This window comes from Choloepus didactylus, chromosome 18, assembly GCF_015220235.1.
Source record: "Choloepus didactylus isolate mChoDid1 chromosome 18, mChoDid1.pri, whole genome shotgun sequence".
Classification (NCBI taxonomy): domain Eukaryota; kingdom Metazoa; phylum Chordata; class Mammalia; order Pilosa; family Megalonychidae; genus Choloepus; species Choloepus didactylus.
The window spans coordinates 25,325,275-25,351,026 of NC_051324.1; the positions used below are offsets into that span (position 1 = coordinate 25,325,275).

General features: G+C 38.2%; 2 protein-coding genes across 5 annotated transcripts in view; one reads left to right on the forward strand and one right to left on the reverse strand.

Moving 5' to 3' along the window:
- The window catches only part of TLCD3A (TLC domain containing 3A), a 44,424-nt gene extending 40,714 nt beyond the window's left edge, over positions 1–3,710 (reverse strand). For all 3 annotated transcript variants that reach the window (XM_037808801.1, XM_037808800.1, XM_037808802.1), the window contains exon 1: positions 3,371–3,710. The gene's annotated coding sequence lies outside the window, so the exon portion shown is untranslated. The remainder of the gene's footprint in view (positions 1–3,370) is intronic.
- Positions 3,711–3,785: 75 nt separating this feature from the next.
- Positions 3,786–25,752, forward strand: part of VPS53 (VPS53 subunit of GARP complex) — a 175,625-nt gene continuing 153,658 nt past the window's right edge. Inside the window, exons 1-4 of one of the 2 annotated variants that reach the window (XM_037808182.1) lie at positions 3,786–3,966; positions 6,459–6,539; positions 15,561–15,610; positions 17,090–17,156. In XM_037808182.1, the coding sequence (XP_037664110.1) occupies positions 3,880–3,966; positions 6,459–6,539; positions 15,561–15,610; positions 17,090–17,156 (285 nt within the window). In that variant the 5' untranslated portion in view covers positions 3,786–3,879. The remainder of the gene's footprint in view (positions 3,967–6,458; positions 6,540–15,560; positions 15,611–17,089; positions 17,157–25,752) is intronic. The other variant, XM_037808181.1, reaches the window with a different exon arrangement.

Consider the following 25,752-nt stretch of genomic DNA (forward strand, 5'->3'; position numbering starts at 1 on the left):
TTTCAAAATTTGCTTAATATTTTTGACTGGGGGGTCAAGTCCACTCAATGGGGAGGGAATAGTCTCTTCATCTAAATGGTGCAGGGAAAAATGGATGTCCATATGCAAAAGAATGAAACTGGACCTCTGCCTCACACCATACACAAATATTAACTCAAAATGGATCAATGACCTAAATACAAGGGCTGGAACCATAAAACTGTTGGAAGAAAACATAGGGGGGAAATTTTTTAAGACCTGTATTTGGCAATGGATTCTTAGATATGACACCAAAAGTAGGAGCAATAAAAAAAAAAAAACACTACACTTCATCTAAATTAAAAAGTTTTATGCATCAAAGGACATTACCAAGAAAGTGAAAAGACAACCTACAGAATAGGAGAAAATAGTTGGAAATCAAATATCTAATTTGGGTTTAATATCCAGTATATACAAAGAACTCCTACAACTCAATAACAAAAAGACAACCCAATTTAAAAATGGTAAAAGAAAATAGATACTGCTCCAAAGATATACAAATGGCCAATAAGCATATGAAAAGATGCTCAACATTAGCCATTAAGAAAATATATTTTGAAGCAGCAATGGAGTAGTTAGCCTTAGAAAGTAGTCTATGCAAATATACAAAATAGTTTGTATTGAGAGGATGTTGAGAGGACAAGAGATCAGAGACTCTGTGGACCTTTTCAACAAAGTAGAAAGCAAGCTCATCAGCAAAAATGGAAACCTGATATAATAGAGTTGGGAGATGCAGAGTAGAGAGGGGTTTTGAGTTACAGGAGAAATGCAGTTGAGAGTTGACACAGATGCACAAATGTACAACTGGTGGAAATTGGACAATGTGAATTTGTATTAGAGATGGTCACCCTAGTTTCACACAGGCAGCTCAGAAGCAGAAGCAAAGAAAACAAAAACGAGGGCCTCAGGGTTGATGATGGGCATGGAAAACCTGGTCACATCACATCTTTGCTTAGAGGCCTTCAAAGGGCTTCCCACTCCTAAACATGACCTACAAGTCCCTGCATCACCTGGAACTGCCTATTTCTCCAGCATGGGCCTGCATCAACCCCCTTGGCTTTAAAAGCTCCATCAACTGGCCAATTTCATGGTCTTTGCACATACTATTCTATATATACTATATCTACTGAATATATATACACACTATGTATAAACTATATACACACTGTCTTAGATATATTCTATAACACACTATATATATATTATAGTGTGTATAATATATATATTATACACACTTCCCATCTTTGCTTCAGTTTATAAAAACACTTCCTCAGAGAAGTACCAGTCCCTAAGCCTTTCTTAACTCCCTAGCTCTGATGAGAACACTGAATCAATACAGGTTCTCAACATACTCTTTACTTGCCTTTCATTGAATCTATCACAGTGATATATTTATTTATATGAATACCCTTTCCAAGTCTATCTCCGTGGAGACAATAACTTTGTCTATTTTGTTTGGACACTGCTGAATTCCAAACACCTAGCTTAGTCCCTGTCATTAATAGGAATAGGTGTTTGATAAATCTATTGAAAGAGTGAATGAATGACAGGAAGATTTAGCTATATGAACTTGGAAAAGTTTATTATTATTTATAAAGCTAAATCTCTGTTTCTTCATCTGTTAAATGGAGATAATGATAATACCTACCAACCCCAGAACTGCTGTGTGGATTAAAAGAGACAATGCATGTAGTACACTTAGCATGGTGTCTGGCATTTAGTGAGGGCAAGGAAATGTTAGTTATTGTCATCACTGAAAATAAGTTCAATGAGCAACCAGAACTCTCACACATTGCTGGTAGGAATGAAAAATGATAGTCACTTTGGAAAACAATTTATCAGTTTATTATAATGTTATACATGGACTTACTATATGCCCCAGTAATCCCATTCCTAGTCACCCAAGTTTAATGAAAACAGGTTAACACAAAAACCTGCATGTGAATGCTTATGGCAGTTTTATTCTTCACTGCCAAAAAACTGGAAACAGTCCAAATGTCCTTAAACTAAGGAATGGATAAACAAATTATGGTACATGTATACAGTGAAATACTGCTCAGCAGGAAAAATACATGAACTACTGATTCATGCAGCAACGTGGATGAATCTCAACTATAATATGATAAGTGAAATAAGCCAGACTCAAAAGGAGACATACTGTATGTATACAACATTGTGAAAAAGTCAAAACTACAGGGACAGAAATCAGGTCAGTGCTTGCCAGGAGCCAGCGGTAAGAGGAGGGGTTAACTACAACAGGCCATAAGGAATTTGAGGGGATAATGGGACTGTTCTATGACTTGACTGTGGTCACATGGCTGTATGCATTTGTCAAAACTCGTGGAACTGTAAACTAAAAGGTTGAATTTTACTGTATGTAAATTATACATGTAAATTAACTGTATGTAATTTTTTAAATTAATAAAAAAATCCAAAACAGGTGGATATAATTACACTTTGTCTTTAAAAAAAAGGGCATTTATATTTTGTGATTATAAAAGCACTATAGGCTCATTGTAGACATTTTGGGAAAATGTATAAAGAATGTACATTTCATCACCTACAGAAAAGCAATATATCCTTGCTATCACTTTTATAGGCACAAAATACACACAAACACACATATAAACTGGGACCACACTGTACATTTTTGCTTTCTGAATTATATTGTGCACAATTTTCCCACGGAATTAATCTCCAAAGCCATGATCTTATGAGTTAATGATATTCTATTATATAGCTGATTAATATTTTAAGCATTCCTTTATTGTTAGAAATTAAATTACCTCCATATTTCCTTCACTATAAATAAATTTGATGAACATTAAAAAAAAATAGCTCGGTGGGACCAGGGACTCTTAAATCATTGGGTTACACAATGTTCAACTAATAAAGCAACTCTTCTTTTGGCTCCAAATTACATCATTATTTTAAGTGTCTGGAGTAAAAGTGGTTCCACAGGGTGATCTGGCCTCTTTTTCGCACAGGGTAGATAACTTAATATTACCAGTATTACTAGCTTAAATTTGCATACTGCTTTTTATCGTCACCACAACCACGCAGGGGAAGCAGGGGAAGCAGGGCAGGAGGAGTGATTTGTTCAAGATCACACAGCTAGCAAGTGGTGGAACAGGACCTAGCGCCCTGATATTCAGTCACATAAAGTAAACATTTTCCCGGCGACGGGGGGTGGGTAGAGTGGGGCATTGCCTGATCTGCTCCCCGCACCCCTAATAAGGGAGCTGCAGTCGCCCCCACAAAATTGCCTACTGGCCTGGCAAATGGGGATTTATCTCTGTTAAGTGGACGCCATTCCATTCCTACAAATTGTCCTTGGCGAATCGCCACTTACCAGCTGGGGTCACTGCACCCCCGAAGGAAGGGGGACACCTACTGCCACTGACCAAGGGGGCCCTGGGAGCTGACGAATCGCCGGCTTCGGGGCTCGCGACGCTGTTGGGGCTTACAATTACCCGGTGCCCTGCCGGGAGGCCAGGCTCTTCCCCCACACCGCCCTGACGAGTCCCTCAGCGCGGGAGCGCTTTAGGCGAGGTGAAGAGGACCCCACCATCTTAAGGACGAGCTGAGGGCAGACAGCGGCCGCTGAGTGACAGGGCTGCCCGCGAAGACTCCCGGGCCCTGACAGGAACGCCTTCCCAGGGTGACCAGGTCAGTCCTCCGCCATCCCAGAATGCCCCGAATCCCGGAAGTGACTGGCTTCCCGGAAGTGTGGGGCTGGCTGACAGAGCCGGGGTTTGCCCCCGCGTTACTACGCGAGAATTGCTGTTCTGGGGCCTGGGTTGAAGGCTGAAGGTCTGAGTCGGGGTTGGGGTGGGGACTAGGAGGGGACTGGGTGGCAGGATGATGGAGGAAGAGGAACTGGAGTTCGTGGAAGAGCTGGAAGCCGTACTGCAGCTCACCCCCGAGGTGCAGCTCGCCATCGAACAGGTTAGCGTTCCGCCCCCTGAGGGGAGGAGAGTGCTAATATTGGGGCTGCCCTGGGCAGTAGGAGCTGGGGTGGGCGGGAAGGGAGCAGTATGGATTGAGAGGTGGGGACTAGGCATTAGAGAAAGGGAGAGGTGGAGGTGAGAAGGATTTCTGAATGTAGGGCAGATGGTGATTTCTAGTCCTTGGTTGTCTTTGGAGACCGATCCTGGTGGGTTTGTTCAAAGGGTTGCTCTCTGAGCCAATGAACCTAGAAGAAGGGACCCCTTGGGTAGTAACCCCAGATTTTGGGGGTTGTGCGGCTGTCCATTCATTTCCCGGCTGGTGTACCGCTGCTCCAGTTTCTCAAGGTAGCTTCTTGTGAGTCACTTGGAATTTAAGAGGGACTTTAGTTCCTGAAACGGATGGCAGAGCAGAGGGAGAATGTTGAAAAGAACTCTTCTACCTTATGTAAAATGTTGAGAATTCCCGCGGTTGATTCGTTTGTTTTAGAGTGGAGAATATTCCCAGGAGGCCTACCTTTCCGGCAGGGACTCTTTAGTTGACTAAATTCTCTTTTTAGGTTTATTGAATTTTTAAAGGATAATTATATTAGAAAGAGCCATTCAGACCTTTATACAGGCTATTGCTTCTGATAGAGGGAGAAAATCTCCCTTAAAGGTATTGGTTTGGAGATATGATTTAAGAAAAGGTGTTTTGCCTCATTTAATGACCACCAGAAAGTGTCTTCTACTACTAGTTAACATTTATTGAACATTAATACCTGCTAATGGACACTACTAAGTACCTTGTTTGTATTGTCCCACTTAGACTTTTATGTGTTTTTATAGGGGTGGTTTATTCTCAGAGTGGATATAAAGCACATTGGGCACATCCTGAGGATGTCAGCCCATTGGGCAGCTTTTGGAGGTCAGACTCCACTGCCTCCAACATACCTCCATCCTCCAGAAAAAGACATACAGCTCAGTTGCTTTTTAGACTGACAGGGATTTCAAAAGAGCACTTTTTTTTTTTTGCCATTTCTTAATAAATTTGAGTTCTAGTGTAAGTTTATCATATATTTAGGTAAGCAGACATCCTGATGTCAAGATTCAGAAATTTTTTTACTTTAGCTGTCTAAGATTGAATGGACTTCTGCAGACAATGATGATATACCAGCATACTTGTAAAGAGTAGTGATATGTGAGGAATTAGGAAGGGTTGATACAATAGAATTACATTTTTCTCAGGAATAAAGTTTCAAAGTCATTGCATAAGGTGAAAATTACTATAGAGTGATTGAAGTTCCAAAGTCATTGCACAAGGTGAAGATCACTGAAGAGTGATTAACTCTTGAAATTCCTTAAATAGTTCATAAAGTACAGCATATGGGTATCTCTTTAATAAGTCCAGCACTGTTAGTTTTCTCCACCAGCATTGGAACCACCTGAAGTTAGTTGGCTTGTTTTAGGGGTCTTGTTATATGAAAATATATTACAACCTAGGATTATATCCAGACCCAATGAGAGGGGCATGCAGGAACTGAGACCAACTTGAGAAAGTAGACAATTCCCATCTCCTATATCAAGCTCACTGTGGCAGGCCAAATCACCAGTACTTTCTGTATTCCCAGCACTCCTGGCTTAGCATATACAACTGAGGTATATATGATGTATCTCCACCATAAGTGTATGTTACAGTAACAGAAATGCTAGGAATTTAAAAAAAAAGAGCACCTTCTTACGCTCTTCTCACCCACCTCACCTCCACCTCTCCTTGACATCATGGAAGCCCTAAACTGTTCTAACAGTTGCTTTTTCACACTCTTAGAAGACATTTTGATTTTTTGGCACTATATTTCTTGGAAAGGCTTCTTCAAAGAAGTTGCTTACCAGAGATATAACTATCTTGAGTTTGTAAAATCGAGTACCCAGAGCATCGTTTGACTGCTTTTATAATTCATCATCTTACTTGTTCTTCAGTTTGCAACTTTTGAAATGAGTTAGCCTTGTTTCTCAGATGGAGGCTTTCTGGCTTCTGTTAAAAAGATGGACCAGTTCCTTAATGCCAGCTCTCCTTTTCCTGGCAATGAGTGAAGCACAGAAAATTAGTTCAATGCATAGTGCATTCTACTGCTGAGAAGTCATAGAGACCTGGTGCATAAGTGTGTTGTCAAGACCTTTTTCATAAAACCATGTCACCAGCCAGTTTCAACTAATGCACAATGCCTGCTGATTTCTCCTTATCCTTGAGATTTCTTTGATAGCTGTAGAACTTTCCATAGTTGTGTATTCTGTTAGTTGTACCAAGATGTCAAAATCACATATGTTGTTGAAAATTAAAGATTTACTTTAACAGATATTTCATTGTGCATCTGTTGCTTGTGAAGCATTATAAAATGAAGAAGATATGTTTTTGCCTTCAACGAACTTACCATCTAGTAGGGGGTGGAAAAATTAATACATAATACAAGGCAAAGAGATGACCATTGTTTTTAATCCCCCTTTTTAATATAGGTATTTCCAAGCCAGGATCCTCTAGATAGAGCAGATTTCAATGCTGTGGAGTATATCAATACCCTGTTCCCAACAGAGCAAGTAAGTATAGAGTTTTAGGTTTCCTTCATTTCAATGGCTTCTGGCTCATCTGAGTATTATGATTGTTGTGTTGTACTGCATAATCTGAGGGACATTAATACAAGTGAGAGTTAATTTCAAATCAGACTCCATTATAACCAGTTGTTGGCGGGGGGGAGTGGGGAGCCCTAAATTGTTGTGTTAGTATAGAATTCTTTGTCTGGTGACCATATTTTTTAGAAATTATACCCTTAGGTTAGAAAAGTTCTCCCAAATTTTCTGTAGTAAATTGCGAAGTGGAAAGCATTTTAACAATATAATAGGGAAAAGTGGGGGTTGAGTGGGCAGGATAAGACCAGAGTCATAAAGCCACTTTCACCCCTATTTCACAATGTGAATTTTTAGACTTATGTTTTATTTTGTTGGATGATTTGCCTGTACAGATGAGTTTCTCTTACAAAATTGGTTTTTGGTTGTTTGGATGAGAAGTAGATCAGAATTAGAAGCAGCGGATTTGGGAGAAGATCATCTAGAGTTCTTCTGCTTGGTCTTTCATTTATTCATTCAGCCATATTCAGTGAGCCTCTGTCATGTATTGTCAGTCCAGACACTGTGCCAGGCACTAGGGATACAAAGGTGAATAAAACCCAGTCCATGCCCTAGAGATACACATGATCAAGTGCGGGGGACACTGTTTGATGAATGGTGTGAGAAAGGCATGAAATGCTGCAGTGAGGAGCCAAAGAACTGTTCTTCCTAGGAAAACCAAAGCCTCAGAGAGAACATAGCACTTCTCCTAAACCTTGAAGGAGTCATTAATTCATTTAGTCAACAGTCAGAAATCATTTATAAAGAGTCTAGTACAGTGCCAGGCTATGTTTTAGAAACTGATGAGATAATGGTAAACGTGACAAGCAAGTTCCTGCTCTCGTGGAGTCCTGTATGAGGAAGAAGACAAACAAATCACCAAATAAATTAACAAGAAAATATCTGGTATGGTTAATGCTCTGATAAAAAAACAACAACAACAGGTACTATGATAGAGTGTAGTAGCATGGGGCGGGAGAGTGCTTTAGATGGGTGGGCAGGGATCATCTCTGTGAGCAGTTACCTTCAAGCTGAAACCTTTATAAAGTAACCAGCCTTGTGACAATCTGGCAGAAGACTATTCTAGGCAGAGTGAACAACTAAGTAAGTTTTCCAGGAAGGTGAGGGAAAGAAGGTCATTCTAATCATAGGGCAAAGTCTCAGAGATGGGAAACACAAAATGTATACAGTGAACATAGCCTTGTAGGAGACGAAGCCAAAGAGCTAGGCAGGGCAAGCATCCTAAAGGAACTATATCCTCTAGGCTGGTGGTCTCCAATTTTTTTTGATACCATGTATTCTCAGTGGAATATTTTCCACAGAAATAATTTTCACAGGGCTGATTTAAAAAAAAGTATTAGAGAAGCTAAAGGTTTACGGAAAAATCATGCCACCAGGCTAATTTTTAAGCCTGTACACCCCAAATACTATGTACATATTCTAGTACCAATCTTAAATAAATTAGGCTTTATTAACTTTTGCTATATAAATAAAGAATAAAAAATAGAGGTTTTAATATTTTCTTCTCACATCCCAATGGACAGTATTGTAAATCCCTTGGGGATGCGCGCGCGCGCGCACACACACACACACACACACACACACACACACACACTACTCTGGAGACTACAATTCTAGGCAGCAGGTATTCATTGATGGGCTTTTTTTTTTTCTTAATGCATTTTTTTTATTGTGAACTTTAACATATATACATAACAGTGATAACTTTCAAAGTATGGTTTAACAAGTAGTTAGCAAAATTTTTTTAATTAAATTCATTATTGAGATATATCCACATGCCATACAGTCATCCATGGTGTATAATCAGTTCACAATACCATCATATAGGTATGCATTCATCACCTCAGTCTATTTTTGAACATTTTCCTTACACCAGAAAGAATAAGAAGAATAAAAAATAGAAGTAAAAAAGAACACCCATGTCATACCTCCCATCCCACCCTATCTTTCATTCAGTTTTTGTCTCCGTTTTTCTACCCATCCATCCATACACTGGACAAAGGGAGTGCAAGCCACAAGGTTTTCACAATCACACTGTCACCCATTGTAGGCTCTATTGTTATACAGTCGTCTTCAAGAATCAAGGCTACTGGGTTGGAGTTTGACAGTTTCGGGTATTTACTTCTAACTATTCCAATACATTAAATCCTAAAAAGAGTTATCTGTATAGTGCGTAACAATGTCCACCAGGGTGACCTCTCAACTCGGTTTGAAATTAGAGAGCAAATTTTGAAGAATGTTATGGTTACAGTTCCACCATTTCAGTTATTTCCTTTATTGTAAAATATAATATATATACAGAAAAGTTTTAACTTTCATTGTACAGCTCACAAGCAGTTATGTAGGTAATTTCAAAAATTATTATGGGTTACAGTTCCACAGTTTCAGTTCTTTCTTTATTCTGAAATATAGGGTATATATACAGAAAGGTAAAAACTTTCAAAGCACAATTCAGCTAATAACTACAGAGCAAAATTCAAAGAATGTTATATGTTACAGTTCCACCATTTCAGTTATTTCCTTCTAGCTATTCTAATACCCTAGCATCTGAAATATATATATATATATATATATATATATATATATATTTATTTATTTATGTAATGTTTCAGTATTTGAAATCTTTTGTCAAATCCTATCTTGTCTGTTGCTACCCCTTCATCTCACTTAATCTCTTTCTTGATCTTCTCTAACTTGTTCATATTGAAAGGGGGTGTTGAAAGTACGGGGAAGAGGGCCGCATCTGATTGTGTTCTTAAAGAGGCTGTTGTTTCTGGGTTTTAGGACTTGTCTGGTATAGGTACACTCTGGTGGATTTAAGTTTCTAAGAGATAAAATTTATTGAGTGAATCTTTTATAGAATCTTAGATAGGGACCTAGGTTTTTCAGAACTACTTTTGGTAAGGGCACAGCATACTGTGGTCATTTGGGATGTCTAGGTGGAGCTTGCATAAGAGAAACCTCCAGATAGCCTCTTGACTCTATTTGAGATCTCTTAGCAACTGTAACCTTATCTTGTTACCTTTCTTTTCCCCCCTTTTGGTCAAATAGGCATTTTCAATCCCTTGCTGCCAGGGCCAGGCTTATTCCCGGGAGTCATGTCCCACATTGCCAGGGAGATTCATTCCTCTGGAAGTCATATCCCACCTGGGGCGGGGGAGGTTAATGAATTTATTTGCCGAGTTGGTCTTAGAGAAAGGCCACATCTGAGCAACAAAAGAGGTTCTCTGTAGGTGCCTCTTAGTCATAATTATAGGAAGGCTTAGCCTCCCATTTATAGCCCTGAGTTTCACAAGAGCAAGCCTCAAGTCAAGGGCCTAATTTATTAAACAGTGGGTTTCTACTTTCACATAATATATATTCTGCATTGATGGGCTTTTGACAGGGTGATGACTTGATCAGACTTGCATTTAAAAAATTCCTTCTGGCATCAGTGTGGAGGATGAACTGGGGAGAAGCAAAACTGGAGCCAGGAAGACCAGTTAGGAGACTAATAGTAGATAATAAATCACTTACAGATGATGAGAGCCTGAGTTAAAACTGTGGGAAGGAGAAAACAAGATCTGAAAACTATTTAGGAGATCAAAGTCATGGAATGTGGTACCTGAGGAGATGGTAGTAGAGGTCCAGGTCAAATCTAAACTTCACTCATTCATTCACTCAAGAAAAAGCTCTTACCCTCTGCCTGCCTCTATAAGAAATTCAGGGATAGAGGGATGAGCAAGATAGATCTGGTCGTTACCAACATAGAGTTACAGTCTACCTTAATGGTAATAGTTACACAATTAACAAATTATAAGTAAATTATTATGAAGTTACAATGACTTGTTTGTATAATTATTAATTAATTATTGTTACTTTCTTTCAAAAGGGTCCTAACTCCTGTTACCACTATAATAATAGTTAACATCTGTTAGATGCTACTATGCACCAGGCACCATTCTAAGCACTTAATAATGATTAATTCTCCCCTTTGCTATTATTTTTGTTTTACAATGAGAATAAAGAGGCACTGAGAGATAAAGAATGCTCATCGTAAATGTGATAGCATCACCATGAAGAAAGCATACCATATGTTGTGAAAGCATAGTACACAGGGCCTTACTTAGTCTGAGGGATCTGAGAAGGCTTCCCTAAGGAAATGGCAGTTAAGCTGGGACATTGTAGGCCAAGTTAAGGTTTTTTTTTTTCCCTTTCAGTAGTTTCATTGAAATGTATTCACATATGCAGTCCATCCAAAGTGTACAATCAGTGATTCATGGGATTCATGGTATCATCCCATAATTGTGCATTCCTCAACACAATCAGTTTTAGAACATTTTCATTACTCAAAAAGAAAAAAAAAACAACACATCCCATATCCCATATTGCCTCCCTATTATTGACCCTTAGCATTGGTGTGGTATATTTGTTACTGTTGATGAGAGAATATTGAAACATTACTGTAAGTTAGGGAATTTGGCCTTTTATTTCTAGCCTGATGGACTTGGGTGGGTATTGGATTTACCATGTGTTAAGAGTAAAGAAGAAGAGCAAGTTGCAGTGGTAAGTAGGATAGGTGTAGGGGTGAGAAGCAGTGAACCTATTTCGGCCGTTCAAGTGGAAATATGTACTTGAATATTTGATTCTAGAACTCGTAATCCCCATCATTATTAATGTCTTGGTATCTGTCCTTCCAAACTCTTTCTAATGGACATATTAATTTTTTAAAATAAAATTTTCAAAAGCTATCATTCTGTGTGGTTGTCTTTTTTGAGATTTTATGAATAGGCTTTATAGTTCATCGGTTTCTATGAAAGGGGAATTCTAGGAGTTACCTGGAGATAGACATTTGGGAACAACTGGTATAAAGACAGTAATTTTTGCCATGAAAATGTTTCATTTATCCTACCCTGTTAAAAATGCTGACTCACCAAAACAAAGTGTTAGATTTAAAAATTTTTTAAAGGGACCACCAGGTTCTCACTTCTTTATGATAGGCTTGGGGACGTAATTTTTTTTTAAACTACTAAAGGTAGCACAAAACACTAATGTTTCATAGATTATTATATGTCTTATCTAATTATGTATCTGATAATGTGTACTGAAGTTTCTTAAAATAATTCAGAAAAGTTATGACTCAGGTTTACCTTTATTCCCCACTCCCAGAGTTGCCCTTAGCAGTTCATCTACCAACTCAGATTCCCATGGACCTTAATGAAAAGATAATAACAAGTAGTGCATGACTTACAATTTCTTTTAACTATTGCTTGATTTTGGGCAAAAGCCGTCTGTATATGTCATGGACCTACAGTAAAATACTTGTTAATTATGAGTTTAGATTAATTAAATTAGACATCAGTATGTCAATAAATTTAGTGTGTCTCTAGGGAGGAGGGTGCATATGTGTTTCCGTTGAATGGTAAGTACCTGTGAATCTGTGATTGCCTGGAGGCAGCAGTGTGTACTGGAGCAGCTCCCTGGATTGTCTCCAATTCACCAGGTCCGGGTCAGGCCTGGAGCTCTGGTTTCTGTATTTAACAGAGCTTCCTAGGTGGTTCTGAAGAGGAGCCAGCTTTGGTAACTAAGCTCTGGAAAACCTTTTTCATCTCCTGGTAGTAAACCATGGGTAGTCTGTTGTCACCTGTTTTCACTGGAAATTTGATTAAAGGAAACTAGATGAAATTGATGAAAAACTAATATAAAGGTCTGGCAAAATTAAGAACTTTGGGAGAAAAAAAGTCATATGGCAGTTGTGTTTGTAAAGAATTTTTAATGACTCCCAAAATGCTCTGGATCCATATTATTAAGTGAATAAACAGGATGCCAACTGTTTATCATCCCACTTTATGGGGGGAGAAAGAGGAGCCACATGTTTACATAGAAAGAACACTAGAAGATGTCTCCCAAAATGCCAACAGTGGTTATACTCTGCTGGGAGTGTGGGGTGATTTTACTTACTTTCTGTATTTTCTGTAACCATCAGAATTACTATTAAAATCAGGAAATACTTTGAGTCATTCAATCAAGTCATTTTTAAATGGTAAAATTAAAACTGTACAACCACATTGAAGCCAAATTAGATGAGTACAGTAGTTCTCAAAGGGGATGTGCCATTTGCCCCCAGAGTAGCTGATCTGGATTCCCAAGGAGCTTTTTCCCTGCTTCAGGAGAGGCCCTCAAGCCCTGTGAGAGTGCAAGCCTTCGTGAGGTGCAGAAGTGATGGAAGGAGGGAGGCTGACCTATCTCTCAGGTGTGTTGGGCTGAAGAAAAAGTAGATGGAAATCCCTTGCTTTCGAGGTGGATGGCAGAGCAAGGAAGAGCCTGGCTGTGTTGCTGCTGTCTCCTGATCTCAGGCACAGAATTAAGCTTTTCAGAGCTTAGTCCCCGTTCTTTACATGGAAGTGATAATAGTGTACCTTCAGGCTTGAGAGGAGTGAGGGAAGCTCTTCTATAAGGTGTCTGGAACTGTGCCTGCAAATTTTAGTGCCCTTTCCCCTTTGCTTCCCTAATAGAAAATCTGGAAAATAAAGAGAAAAAGCAGGCACCCATGGGTTCTACTTAACATTTAGTCAAGTATTTTTTAGGATTTTGCTTTCTGGTCTTCAAATAGCTATATTCATGGGATATTTGCTATTTTTAAAATGCTTTCCCCTTGTTAGCTTGTTACCATAAGCAATCTTTGTTGTTTTATAGTCCCCTTGATCAGTATCTCTAGTGGTGGCATAAAGAGCTGTCAAATAAATATGGCATGGTTTATTTAACCTTTCTATTGGTGGACATTTAGGTTGTTTCCAGGTTTTCACTATTTTAAATGTAAGTTAACAACTGAATCCATAAATATTTTGGATTGTTCTTCTTAAAAATCTTGTTAGGGCTTAAGCAAGAACTTCATATCTAAGAATTATTAAATTTAAGAAGTGTTTATTGTACTAAATCAGTATTTACTGATGTGGAATGATCTCCAAGATAGATTGTGCATTATATAAAGAAGGCAAAACAAGTATATAGACGTGCTTTAAATACATAGACTGTCTCCAAGAGGGTATAAAAGAAACTGGCTCAGCACCTTTGCCTCTCGGGAGGAGAGTTAGCAGGACAGGAAAGACAAGGTGAGAAGCAGCCTTACTCTTCACTGTATTCCTTCTTTTACTCTTTGAAATTTTTGGTCATTTACACATTTTACCAATTTTAAATAGGTTAAAAATATATTTTAAAATTTTGATGTAGTTTCCCATTTTCAGAAAAGGTATGAGAAATAATACAAAGAATTCATAGATACTCTTCACCCAGATTCCCCAAATGTTAATACTTTTTAAATATCAAATAAATAAATAAATAAATAAATAAATTAAAAGTGTGTTGCAGCTGAGATATGGAAGGCAGAAATAGAAATTCAGAGACATTCAGTAACTTGCCCACTAGACATCCAGCAAGTTAGCTGTGGCAGGGTTGACCTAACACACAGGTCCTCTGACAACTGCTCACATGGGAGTTATTTATCCCCAATTCATATTTTTCTTTCACAAAAAGATATATTTTCATTCATTACCATTTATATTTTTCATACTCAATCTGGTTTTGAAGTGACAGAGTTGACAATAGGTTCCTCAATTAAAGTAACTTTTCTTTTCTGAGATTCATCTTTATTTCTGAAAATTCTGAGTAACCATTGGTATGGTCGGAACAGTAGATGAGACGTGAATGGACCAGTCTGTGACATCTCAAACCTTTGTGACCCGTTTTTCTTACCAGAGCTACTCCTTGCAACCTCCTGGTCTCGTACTGCCAGAAGAGGCAGTGGTGGCAATTTACAAGCCTAATTCCTCCATCACCTCCAATTCCTCCTGATGTAAAATATATATCTTTAGGAGAAGAAGGAAAGAGAACTTGAAAAAGTATACTTTGAAAACTTGAAATGTTGCTATGAAATTCTATCTTCTTTATTCCATTAGGGGGCACCATTTCCTCACATTTTCTCTAGTCCGAGAAAAAGTTCAAAAATTTGTTTGAATTGTCATTGGCTTAAAAATAGAAATATCTTCATTATATTTAAAGTATCAATGCATAGTTAATATAGAGTAATTAGAAAATAGTCATAGGCAAAAAGAAGAAAATTTAAAAATCCTTCCTTTTCATAGATTATGACTAGTATAGATGATTACTACTAATGTATTTCCTTGCAGACTTTTTTTGAGTGGACCTATATACTTTTAAAAAAGTTATTTATTGAAGTATAACATCTATATAGAGGAGTACACAAATCTTAGGTATACAACTTACTGAATTTTCACAAAATGAATACAGCCAACTAACCACCAATCAGATGAAGAATTAAAGCATTACCAAAACTGCAGAAGGCCCTTTCTTGCCTCCTCATCATTACCTTCCCCCAACATAACCAATATCCTGACTCCTAACATCAGAGGAAAGTTTCACTTGTTTTTGAACTATGGAAATGGATCATATATTATGTACCCTTTTGTGTCTGGCTATTTTTGTGCAACATTATGTTAGTAAGATTTATCCATGTTGTTGCATGTTGCAATAGTTCATTTATTTTCATTGCTGTGGGTTTTTTGTTGTATGAATGTGTCACAAGCCTATGTACTAGGGGTCAGCAAACTTTTTCTGTAAAGGGCAGATAGTAAATATTTTACACTTTGTGGGCCCTACAGTCTGTTGAAATTACCCAGCTCTGCCATTGTAGCACAAAAGCAGTCATAGAAAGCATGTAAATGGAAGGACATGGTTGTGTTCCCATGAAATCTTATTTACAAAAAGAAGTGCTTGGCTGGCTTTGGCAATAGTTGCCAACTGTTGTTACACATTTTTTAAAAGTAAAAATGATATCATACAGTGTGATTAAATTTTCTGAGATTTCATAAATAGCTCTCTGAAAGGGAAATTTCAAGAAATGAAATAACAGCTGGCATTCTTCCTTCTTTATTGTAGTCTCTGGCAAACATAGATGAAGTTGTGAACAAAATTAGACTGAAAATAAGGTAAGTCATATCTTATGATTGTTAACAGTTAATGAAAAGTTTATTGTTAATTTATTAATCATAGTCTAGATCACACACCTGTGAAAACACTGAAATCTCAAGTTTTCTGTAGATGGTAATTTTTTAAAAGATATTTTATCTGAGTTTCCATATGAGCCTTGTGGCAAAGAACTCAATTCTTTGTTTAGCCTTTAATTATTCATACAAAAGAAAGAAAGCAGTAACAGAGGTTACTCAAACAGTACATAATAAAAGGAACAAAAGCATTTCTACTTTATTTTTAATAGTTTGATTTCCCTAATGGATTTACTTTTTTTTTTTTTTTTTGTATCCCCAAGGTTTAGAGATAAAGATGTGTTTACATGTGTAGTCCTTGCCCACTTATCAACTAACAGTGTAGTCAGCTCTGCCAGTTAGCGTGAGTGGTGGCCCAGAATTAACACTGTGATTAAATAGGGTGCGATTGTCCAGGATGGTCGTGAAGAGTGGACTGTCCTTCCTGCCTAGTAGTCTTATTCTGGTTTATCCATATCTGGATTTCTAGTTTTGACACATGATAGATAATAAATGTTTGCTCATTGTATTAATCGGTTGATATCAAATTTAGTTGTTGTTGTTGAATGAAATTTTGATGAGGAGAAACATTCATTTTGGATCCAGAAGATGATTTTTTTTTCTCCTAAAAACCTTTGGGTCTTTTAGTGAACACCACTGCCATGAATGTATTATTCAGTTTTGTTAGGAAGTGCAAGAAAGCTCTTCATTGTTTTAGTAGTTTTTAGCTTTGAAAATTCTAGTAGAGACCACTAAATTATCCAGAGTTCATGAAGAAAATGGAAATTCCTTGATGATGCAAAAAAATCACTTGTGAGCCAGTTATTTTCAGCTTTCTCCCCATCAAGCCTTTCATGGATTCTTCAGTGAAAAGTGGAATTGACTGAAATGCATTCCTCTGGTTGAGGTGCCATTAAGGGGCCCTTGTTGAGCCCCAGGAGAAGGAGGAGCTGAGGCCACGGATCTGTCTCATGCACAGATTGCATGGCCAGGGTCCAGCGGGTGAAGTACTGATTTCAGATTTCACCCTGTCTCCTTGTCCCTTTTAAGGTTACCAAGGAAGTTACTGAGGAAGGGATTTTATATGGAGTAATTTGAATTCTCTGGCTTGTTCCCATAAAGTTTCAGCAACTTTGTCATTCTCAATTTACTCCATGAAAAATACTAAAAGTTTTACCGGTCCTTTGGACGGCTCTGAAAGACGACTCTTCAACCCACATTGGACTTGGCCTCTGTACTCTACTGTTGCTGCCCCACATGGGCCCAGGCCCTCAGTCTTCCTTATGTCATTCACATTTGTTTGGTTTTCTAGGCAAGTATATGCAGCTGCAAACGCTGATGGATAAAGAACTAACTTCTTTTTCTTTTGGTCTATTTATAATAGAGACTATTTGAATGATTTATACCCTTTAACTTTTCTGCTAGGAGACTGGATGACAATATTCGAACTGTTGTGAGAGGTCAAACAAATGTGGGGCAGGATGGAAGGCAAGTAAGTAACTTATTCCTCCACATTACATTTCCTTAATTTCTTCAAGACCCCAGCAACCAAGTGACCAAAATGTTTATCTGCCTTCTTGCAGAGCACTTTTTTACTGATCTGTCCCATAAACAGCGGGAGACTTTCATGACATGTGCTCCCAGTAGCAGGGGTGGGTTACCCTGACCGGCCATGTGCTCTCAGTGTCCGCTGGACCAGTAGCATCTATCGTGGTGTAACTCACCTAGGACTGGGGGATACAGGCTGAAATGAGAAAACCGGAGAGTCCTTGGCTTTCTCCTTAGTGCCAGTCATTTCTTGTGCCCTCCTTTATTTTGTCGACTGTGGCTAAATAAGGTTGCTACTTTTGTCTTACCAGGGAAGTTATTGGGGTTTTGCTATTATTTTTATTGCTACAAAAGATGGTAACTTGATATAGCTACAAATCTTCATTCCTTGCTTTGGTGGCAAACAGGTAACTGTAAATTCATTTCAAAATTTTATAGTCATTTTTGGATCCAGCTAAGGAGGACAGTTGGAAAGGAAGAAAGGGGAAAAGGATGTGTATGGGGAGGGGGTATTTTTTATTGGTTAAGGGGCCAGATGTTATCTATTAACCATTTTCCTTTTCATTGATATTCTGTTCTTCTGTTTAGGGATCATGTTTCAGCAATTGCTGTTCATAACAAAAATGCTGAGCGTTCCCTTTCTAGTCTGCCTCTCTTACAGTGTCTGGACCTCTCTTTTCAATATTAATTCAATTAGGTCAGGTATGCGCCTTTCTTGTAGCTCAATTCTATTTGTCCTCTTTGACATTTTTAGTACAGCTGCCAAATTTCTTGAAATGATCATTTTGCTGCCAAGATTTGTTTGTTTGTTTGTTTGTTTTGGAATCCTGTGCAGAAATTTCCTGATCTTTGATGTTCCTGTTGTTTTTTTTTTTTGCTAGTTGCTCATAGATGAGTATCTTTTATTTACATTTTTAGTTTTATTCATCTCTTTTTTCCTTATATTTTTTTACTAACTTTTACCTCTTACTTAAGTCATCTAACATTAACCCATTTGTATGTGGTCTGCCTTCTCCCTTGTCATCATCAGTATTTTTCTGTAGACATATTAGGTTCCTACATCTGATCCTATTTCCTGGTGCCTTGCATGGCTCTTGGTCCATATTCCTTTGTTTTTGTCTGTTTGAATATCTCCCAGAAGCACTGCTACTGTGATAGACGAGGCGCATTTGGGCCTGTAGAGGTAACAAAGAGTAACAGGGTAGCCTGCAAACACCTAGGCCTCATTCTGCTCAGCTTTCCTAAAGTATGTCTGGTCATGTTATTCTCCTCTTCAGCAGCCTTCAGTGGCTTCTGTTTACCAAGTTAAATCCAGGTCCCTTTGTTTGACATTTAAGGCTTCAACCACCTTTTCAATTTTGTTTCTTCCTGTGTTCCCTCCATGCTGAAGACCCAGTGTTCTAAAAGCATGCCTTGTGCCTTTTGCTCCTATGCTCTTGTACTTCTTTCTGATGCCCTATGCTTTTTCTTCTTTCTTTTTCTTCCCTCATTTGACACATAAGAGAAATCAGAATTTTAGAACTAGAGGAAACTTGGAACTCATCTGGTTTTACAAATGAGAAAACTAAGGTCTAGTATCACTCAATTTGATGTCTATCTTTCTGTCTACCAATTTCCATAGGCCTTTGCTTGTACTTTTCATTTTCCTTTTATGGTCTATTTTGACTTACTAGTGAGCACATCTTATCTCCTTGACTAGTTAGTTATAAGCTCCTTGAAGGCAAGAACTGTGTCTTTCTCATCTTTCCATTCCTCAGTACACATAGTCTGCATGCAATAACATTTTCTTCAACTTAAATATTTGGTCTGTGTGAGATTGATTATGAATTGCAAATAAGCAGAAGCCATTTAACGAGAAACATCATTTTGGTCAGTGTGTGAGGGCTCCTTTACAACGGTTTAAAGCTGATTTGTGTCCACACAGTCCCAACTCACTAGTATTTGAAATAGTAACACTACTGTTTAGTGTGATTCAGCCTGTACTTCAAATGGCCCTCTAGAAACCTTAAAATACTTGAGCTTCAGGTATTGAAAATCCCAAGAATGTGAAAATAAAGTGAATGATTCATCAGGACTTTTTGTTGGATCATATTCTGTAGATATATATCTTATAATTACTTATGTTTAACCTGTGGGTCACAAACTAGCAGTATTGGAGAGTCAGGCCTAGTGTTAGACAGCCTGTAGGAATGTCGGCGTTCCCCACCTTTCACATATTAATAGGTCACAGGTTGCTACAGCAGAGCAGGTCATATTTCAAAGAGCAAGACCATATTTTCAAGAATGTTTAGATAGCATTTCAATCTGTGATGGAATTTTGTATTCGTCTCCTTAGAATCCAGACAGAAAGGAAGCCCAGAAGAAATAATTGCTTTTCCTGTCATCCCCTCCATCTGTCTTTTCCAACAGTTTGTAATACAAGCTGAAGTAGACTTTTTTCCAGGGAGCTTTTGCGTCCTGTCCTTGTGAACTCCCAGGGATGAAGGCCTTGCTCTCCAGCCCTGGCTGGCCGTTGGTTTGTTGAAGGGAGTCTCTGTTTGGTACAAAACTTGGAAGAGTTATGAATGTTCCAAAATCTTGAGTTTTGTAGGTCAAGAGGCCCTTATTCCCCTTTTCCCTGGAATAGAGGAAAAGTTCACTTTTAGAACTTGTTTCCGAAACTTCTGAGGAATGCTCAGGAGGAGAAGAGAGCAGTAATACGGACAAAAGGAAGTTTTCCTTTTATAAAGTTAATCTTGATTGTGTTCACCCAGAATAGATGTACTTTTTAATCGTCGTAAATAAGGACACAGTATTTACTTGACATTCATTGTGACTTAAAAGCCCCCTTTTTTTTTAAGTGGAAAAGTTCTTTTTGAAAATCGTTTCTGACTCAAAAATTATTTGTGAGGGGAACATGATTTAGAAATTAAAGCACAGTGTTGTAGTTTCTTTAGTTTCTTGAAATTTCTCAAGTATCGGCTACTTGGTTAACACTCTGCTTAGCATTGTGGAGTGTCATTGATTGTTGACAGTCTCCTTGTGTGTGCCAATTTGAGCTGATCTAGACTGTGGCCTCTTCTGTGAACAGACTGTGATGCTCGTACAAAGTTAATATGACATGGAATTTTTTCCCCATTTTTATCTGATGAAGTCATCAGTCAGAAGCTTTAATCAAATGCCCACGTTTGAAACTTTATGGATAAGATGAGTAAATTCAGCAAGTACATGATCTGTCATGCTATGAAACTTGTCCAGCTCTCCAAGAATTAAAATGGGTAGCTCGAACTTAGAGAGGTGAATGGAAGAGTAGGCCTAGAGGAAGAAAATAGTTGGCCAAGCCTTGAGCAATTTCCAGGAATATAACTGAAAATCACCAAAGGAAGATCAACCCCAGGGTCTCTGTCTCTTGAGTGGAGATTGGCTGCAAAGTAGCTATTTCTTTAATCAGAATAAGACCTTAGTTGGGGAGAGGAAGAGAATTATTGCCATCTCCAACTCTGCTCATTAAAACTTTGATTTGGAAGAGGCCTTAGACAGTTGTAATACAACCTTCCACTCAGTTTGGGAATCCTTTCTATGACATCTCACATTTCATTATCCTGCTTCCGCTTGGATATTTACAGCTATGGGAAACTCACTACTATTTCAGTTTTGTACAGCTTCATATGTAAGAAACTTCTTTCTTATATTGAACTGAAATAATAAAATAGATCTCATTGTAACTTCTTACTGGTCTTAGTTTTGCCAGACGGACCAGTGATGGTCTAATCACTTATCCTCCTGACAACTACTGCAAGTAAAATTGGTATTATTTTCTCTTTTCTAGGCTAAACATTCTTAGTTTCTTCAACTTTATGATGTAGTTTCCAGACTCTTTACCATCCCGCTTGCCTTGCTGTGGACAGCAGCTAGGTATACTGTGTGAGCATACAGTGGGGCAGTTTACCTCCTTTTTGTAGACTAGAGTCGTTAACTTGGCAACTGGGGGCTTAAGTGGTCTGCAGACTGCCTGAAATTAATTGTAAATTTTGGTATGGATAGACATATTTCTGGAGAGAAGACCCTTCAATTTTTGTAGATTCTCCAAGGAATCTGACTCCAAAAGTTAAGGGCCACTAATTTAGACACTGTTTTTCTGTTAACATAGCCTTAAATTTGGGAAATTTTTGGCAGCCATGTTTGCACAGTTGTTTCCTGTTGAATTGGCAGTCATCTGAACCCCCAGGTCAAGAGTTGCAAACATGCCCACAGAACAAAGAAAATAACCTAAATGACTTAAACAGGCCGGTATATGTCCATACCATGCAGAGATGGTAGTGAATGCCTAAAGGGGACTGCCACAACTCAGTTCTAAACAATTGTTGTCATGTCTGATTGGGGACTTGGAGTTTCCAGATCTATCTTTTTCAAGAGAAGCTGGAAATCTGGATTTTCATGTGACTACCCCAATTTTTAAATGTTGGCTTAGTGTTTTCACAAACACTACAAAAGCCAAACAAAACATATCTGTGGGCCAACAGGTCTTTTCTATATGAACTGCTTTTTTTTCTTTCTTAATTTTAATTTTGAAATAATTTCAAATGCATAGAACAGGTACAAAAATAATACCAAACCCCACACAGAGAATTCCAGCATACCCCCACCCCACACCCTGATACCCAGATTCATCAATTTTAACATTTTGCCATATGCCTTGTCTGTCTATCGATTATCTGTCTATCCATCCATCCATCCATCCATCCCATCCATCCCTTTCGTCTGAACATTTAAGAGCAGGTTGCATACATCATTCTCCTTGAACACATAGTAATTCCATGTATGTTTCCTATGAACAAAGGATTCACTTATGTAATTACTTTAAGTGGAGTTATCAAGTTCAAGAAATTTAACATTGATATAAAGCTTATATTCTATATTCCAGTTTTTTCTTATGCACCCATAATGTCCTTTTGAGCCTTTTCTTCTCCATTCTTAGATCCCATCCAGGACCATGTGTTGCATTTAATTGTCATTATCTCTAGTTTCTCCTTTCTTTCTCCCTCCCCTCCCCTCCTTGTGCAACTGTGAATACAACAGAAATCTTTCCATCCCAGCTCCTCCCAAGCTTACCATTCAGTGGAACTAATCACATTCACAATGTTGCAGTTCCCTCGCCACCATCCATTATCATTTTTTCCTTCACCGCAAACAGAAAACCTATATTCATTTTGCATTAACTCCCTATTGTCCCTTCCCCTCGCCCTTGGTAACCTGTACTCTACTTTCTGTCTCTATGAGTTTGCATGTTCTCTGATATTTTCTTTCTGGTTACCATGGGGCTTAAATTTACCACCCTAAATCTAAACAATCTCATTTGGTATGATACCAATTTAAATTCAAGAATATATATATACCATATTCCTGCACCCTTCTCTCCCCCCACCTTTATGTAGTACTTGTCACAAATTACATGTTTATACATTATGAGTCCAAAAGCACTGGTTTATCATTACATTAAAAATTTTTTTATTAGAGAATTTGTAGGTTTACAAAAAAATCGTGCATAAAATACAGAGTTCCCATATACCACCCTATTAGTTACACTTTGCATTAGTGTTGTACATTTATTACAGTTGATGAAAGAACTATCATTACATTTTGTGCATTTGCCTTTAGATCCTATAGGAAGTAAAAAGTGGATTTTCAAACCAAAAATATAATAGTACTGGTATTTCTGTCGGTATCTTTACCAGAGATCTTTATTTCTTCATGTGGCTTCAGTCAGTTGTCTAGTGTCCTTTCCTTTCAACCTGTAGAACTCCTTTTAGCATTTCTTTTGGGGGGCTGGTCTAGTGGTGATGAATTCCCTTAGCTTTTGTTTATCTGGGAATGTCTTAATCCCTCCCTCATTTTTCAAAGACGGTTTTATCAGATGCAGAATTCTTGATTGGCAATTTTTTGCTCTCGGTACTTTAATTATGTTAGCCCACGTCTTGCCTCCATGATTTCCAAAGAGAAATCAGCACTTAACCTCATTGAGGTTCCCTTGTATGTGACATGTTGCTTCTCTCGTGGCTTTCAGAATTCTCTCTTTATCTTTGGCATTCAACAGTTTGATTATAACATGGTGTGATCTAGGTCTATTTGGATTTTTCTTGTTTAGAATTTGTTGGATCTTCGATGTATATATTCATGCCTTTCATTAAATTTGGGATGTTTTCAGCCATTACTTCTTTGAATATTCTCCCTGCTTCTTTCTCTATTTATTCTGTTTCTGGAATTCCCACAATGCTTATATGGATATGCCTGATGGTATCCCATAGGTTCCTCAGGCTCTATTCACTTTTCTTCATTCTTTTTTCTTTCTGTTCCTCAGACTGGATGATTTCAATTGTCTTTTCTTTGAGTTCACTGATTCTTTCTTCTGCCTGCTCCAATCTGCTATTAAACCCTTCTAAGGAATTTAAAATTTCTGTTACTGTGGTTTCTTTTCATAATTTACATCTTTCTATCGATATTCTCTTTGTGTTCATCTACTGTTTTCCTGATTTCATTTAGTTTTTTGGTCCACCTTTTCCTTTAGCTTTTTGAGCATATTTTAAAGTCCTTGTTTGGAATGTCCCAGGCCTAATCCTTCTCACTGATTATTTCTAATGCTTTATTTTTCTCCTTTGCCTGAGCCATCACTTCCTCTTTCTTTGTATGCTTTGTAATTTTTTGTTGAAACCGGGACATTTCGATATTCTGTGTTATTGCTGGGATTTAGACTTTGAGGTGTCTATTCCTTAAGCTTTTATACAGCTAGTGTTATGACAGAGCTTTCCTTGAATGCCAGGAGCTAACCAAAAAAGTGAAAAAAAGAAACACCTTTCCCAGTCTTTGCACATTGACCTGTGCAAGTATTCTCCTTCAGAGCTTATCTATACAATGAGTTTAGAGAATAACTCCCGGTCAAAGTAGGGGCCTCTCTGGTCCTTTCTGCACATACGTCTTGCACATTTGGCTCTAGGAAGTCCCCCATTTTCATGGATACAAATGTCCCCTCTTCCCTAAGAAACAGTTTCTTCACAGTTCTGGACACTGCACTGTATGTCCTGCAGCCAGCAATCCTTTTCCCCAGGCAGCATGACTTGACTCCTCTTCCACAGCATTCTGTAGGAAACCTCAGTGAGCCACCTTCTACAAACAGTTCAAGTTCTGGTATAGCAAGTCCCACAGGCCACCACCAGACAGATTGGGCCAGACGTACATGTTCCCAGTATATGCACAAGAGTTGCTCTGCTCCCTCTGGAACCAAGGATCTGCACTGGGATTGCAGATAGCTCTATGCCAAGGTGGTGAGGGGAGGGGAGCCAAGATGCCAGGAGATCCTACCTCTTTTAAGAATTCCTTTTTCTTGACTTGGCACTCACCCTGTTACTGCAGTCGTTTAACTTTTCTGGAGCTTTGAGAGAGAGATTTCTGCCAATTCTTACTGGTTGTTCAAAGTTTAAGCTTCCATGGGGGGAACTTGATCAGGCAGAGCTAACCCTATATAACTGCTTTTAAACTTCCCCATCCTTTATTTGTGCAAAAGATTCTTTGAAATTATGGGCTTGACTTTATTTTCTTACCCTTGGTTTCATTGTTAGTTTTGCTCTGAGTGTCAGGTCCAGAAAACAGAGGCTGTCTTCCTGTCCTTGGGTGTCTGTCTAGGGCCACATTTTTTAGTTTTTAACCATGCCTGATTTCCCACCAGAAAAGGAGGTTAATAATGCCTCTGCCTTTTCTTTTCATAAAGCTTTCATAAAGATTTATTAACTAATCACAAAGCTGTTGCCTTCCAAGGAGAAAATGTTCTTTGCTTTTCATCTTCAAAATTAGCACATCATCTAATTCAGGTGTTAGAACAAAAATAATTGTGGATTCTAAGACCCTGAACAGGTAGATGGTGAGACTTCACAACATAGGATTGATCTTCATTATGTGGGATTAAGAATTTGTAATTGTCAGCCTCTAGTAGTTAGTTTGTATTTTTTCTCTCCATCACTTTAAATTTACTTTTTCTCATCTTCCTTTTGGGAGGAAAATGAAGCCCACTGATTGAAGAAACTAAATGACATCAATAGTAAAGAAACCATAAAGAGTTTGGGAAGAAAATAGCAATTGCCAAATGCTTCCTCCCCCTAAAACATTCTTAACTTAAAGCAATTGGGATTTTCAAGCATAGGCTCAAATTGCCCTAGTAGTGACAAAGAATGTTTGGGCATGTTTTCCTTTTTAGTGTTTTTGGCTTATACTTTTCAGAATGTCTATAGACAGTACTGTAAACTTCGGAAATGTTCTTGCTGCATCATTCCACCACAGGTTAGAACCATGCTTTGCCTGGGAACTGTGGATATAAGTTAATATTAAGGCCTAGGCATGACTTGGGCATGCAGAGAGCACTGTGATTAGTGGTGTGGTGCTGGAGCCAGGTTGTAGCTCAGCCTTGTGTAGAGACATGATGACCCTAGTTTTTTTTGTTTGTTTGCTGCAGAAAGCTTTATTGTTTACATGTGGTTTATGGCTTGTTAGAGGGCTACAAGATGGCTTTTTAA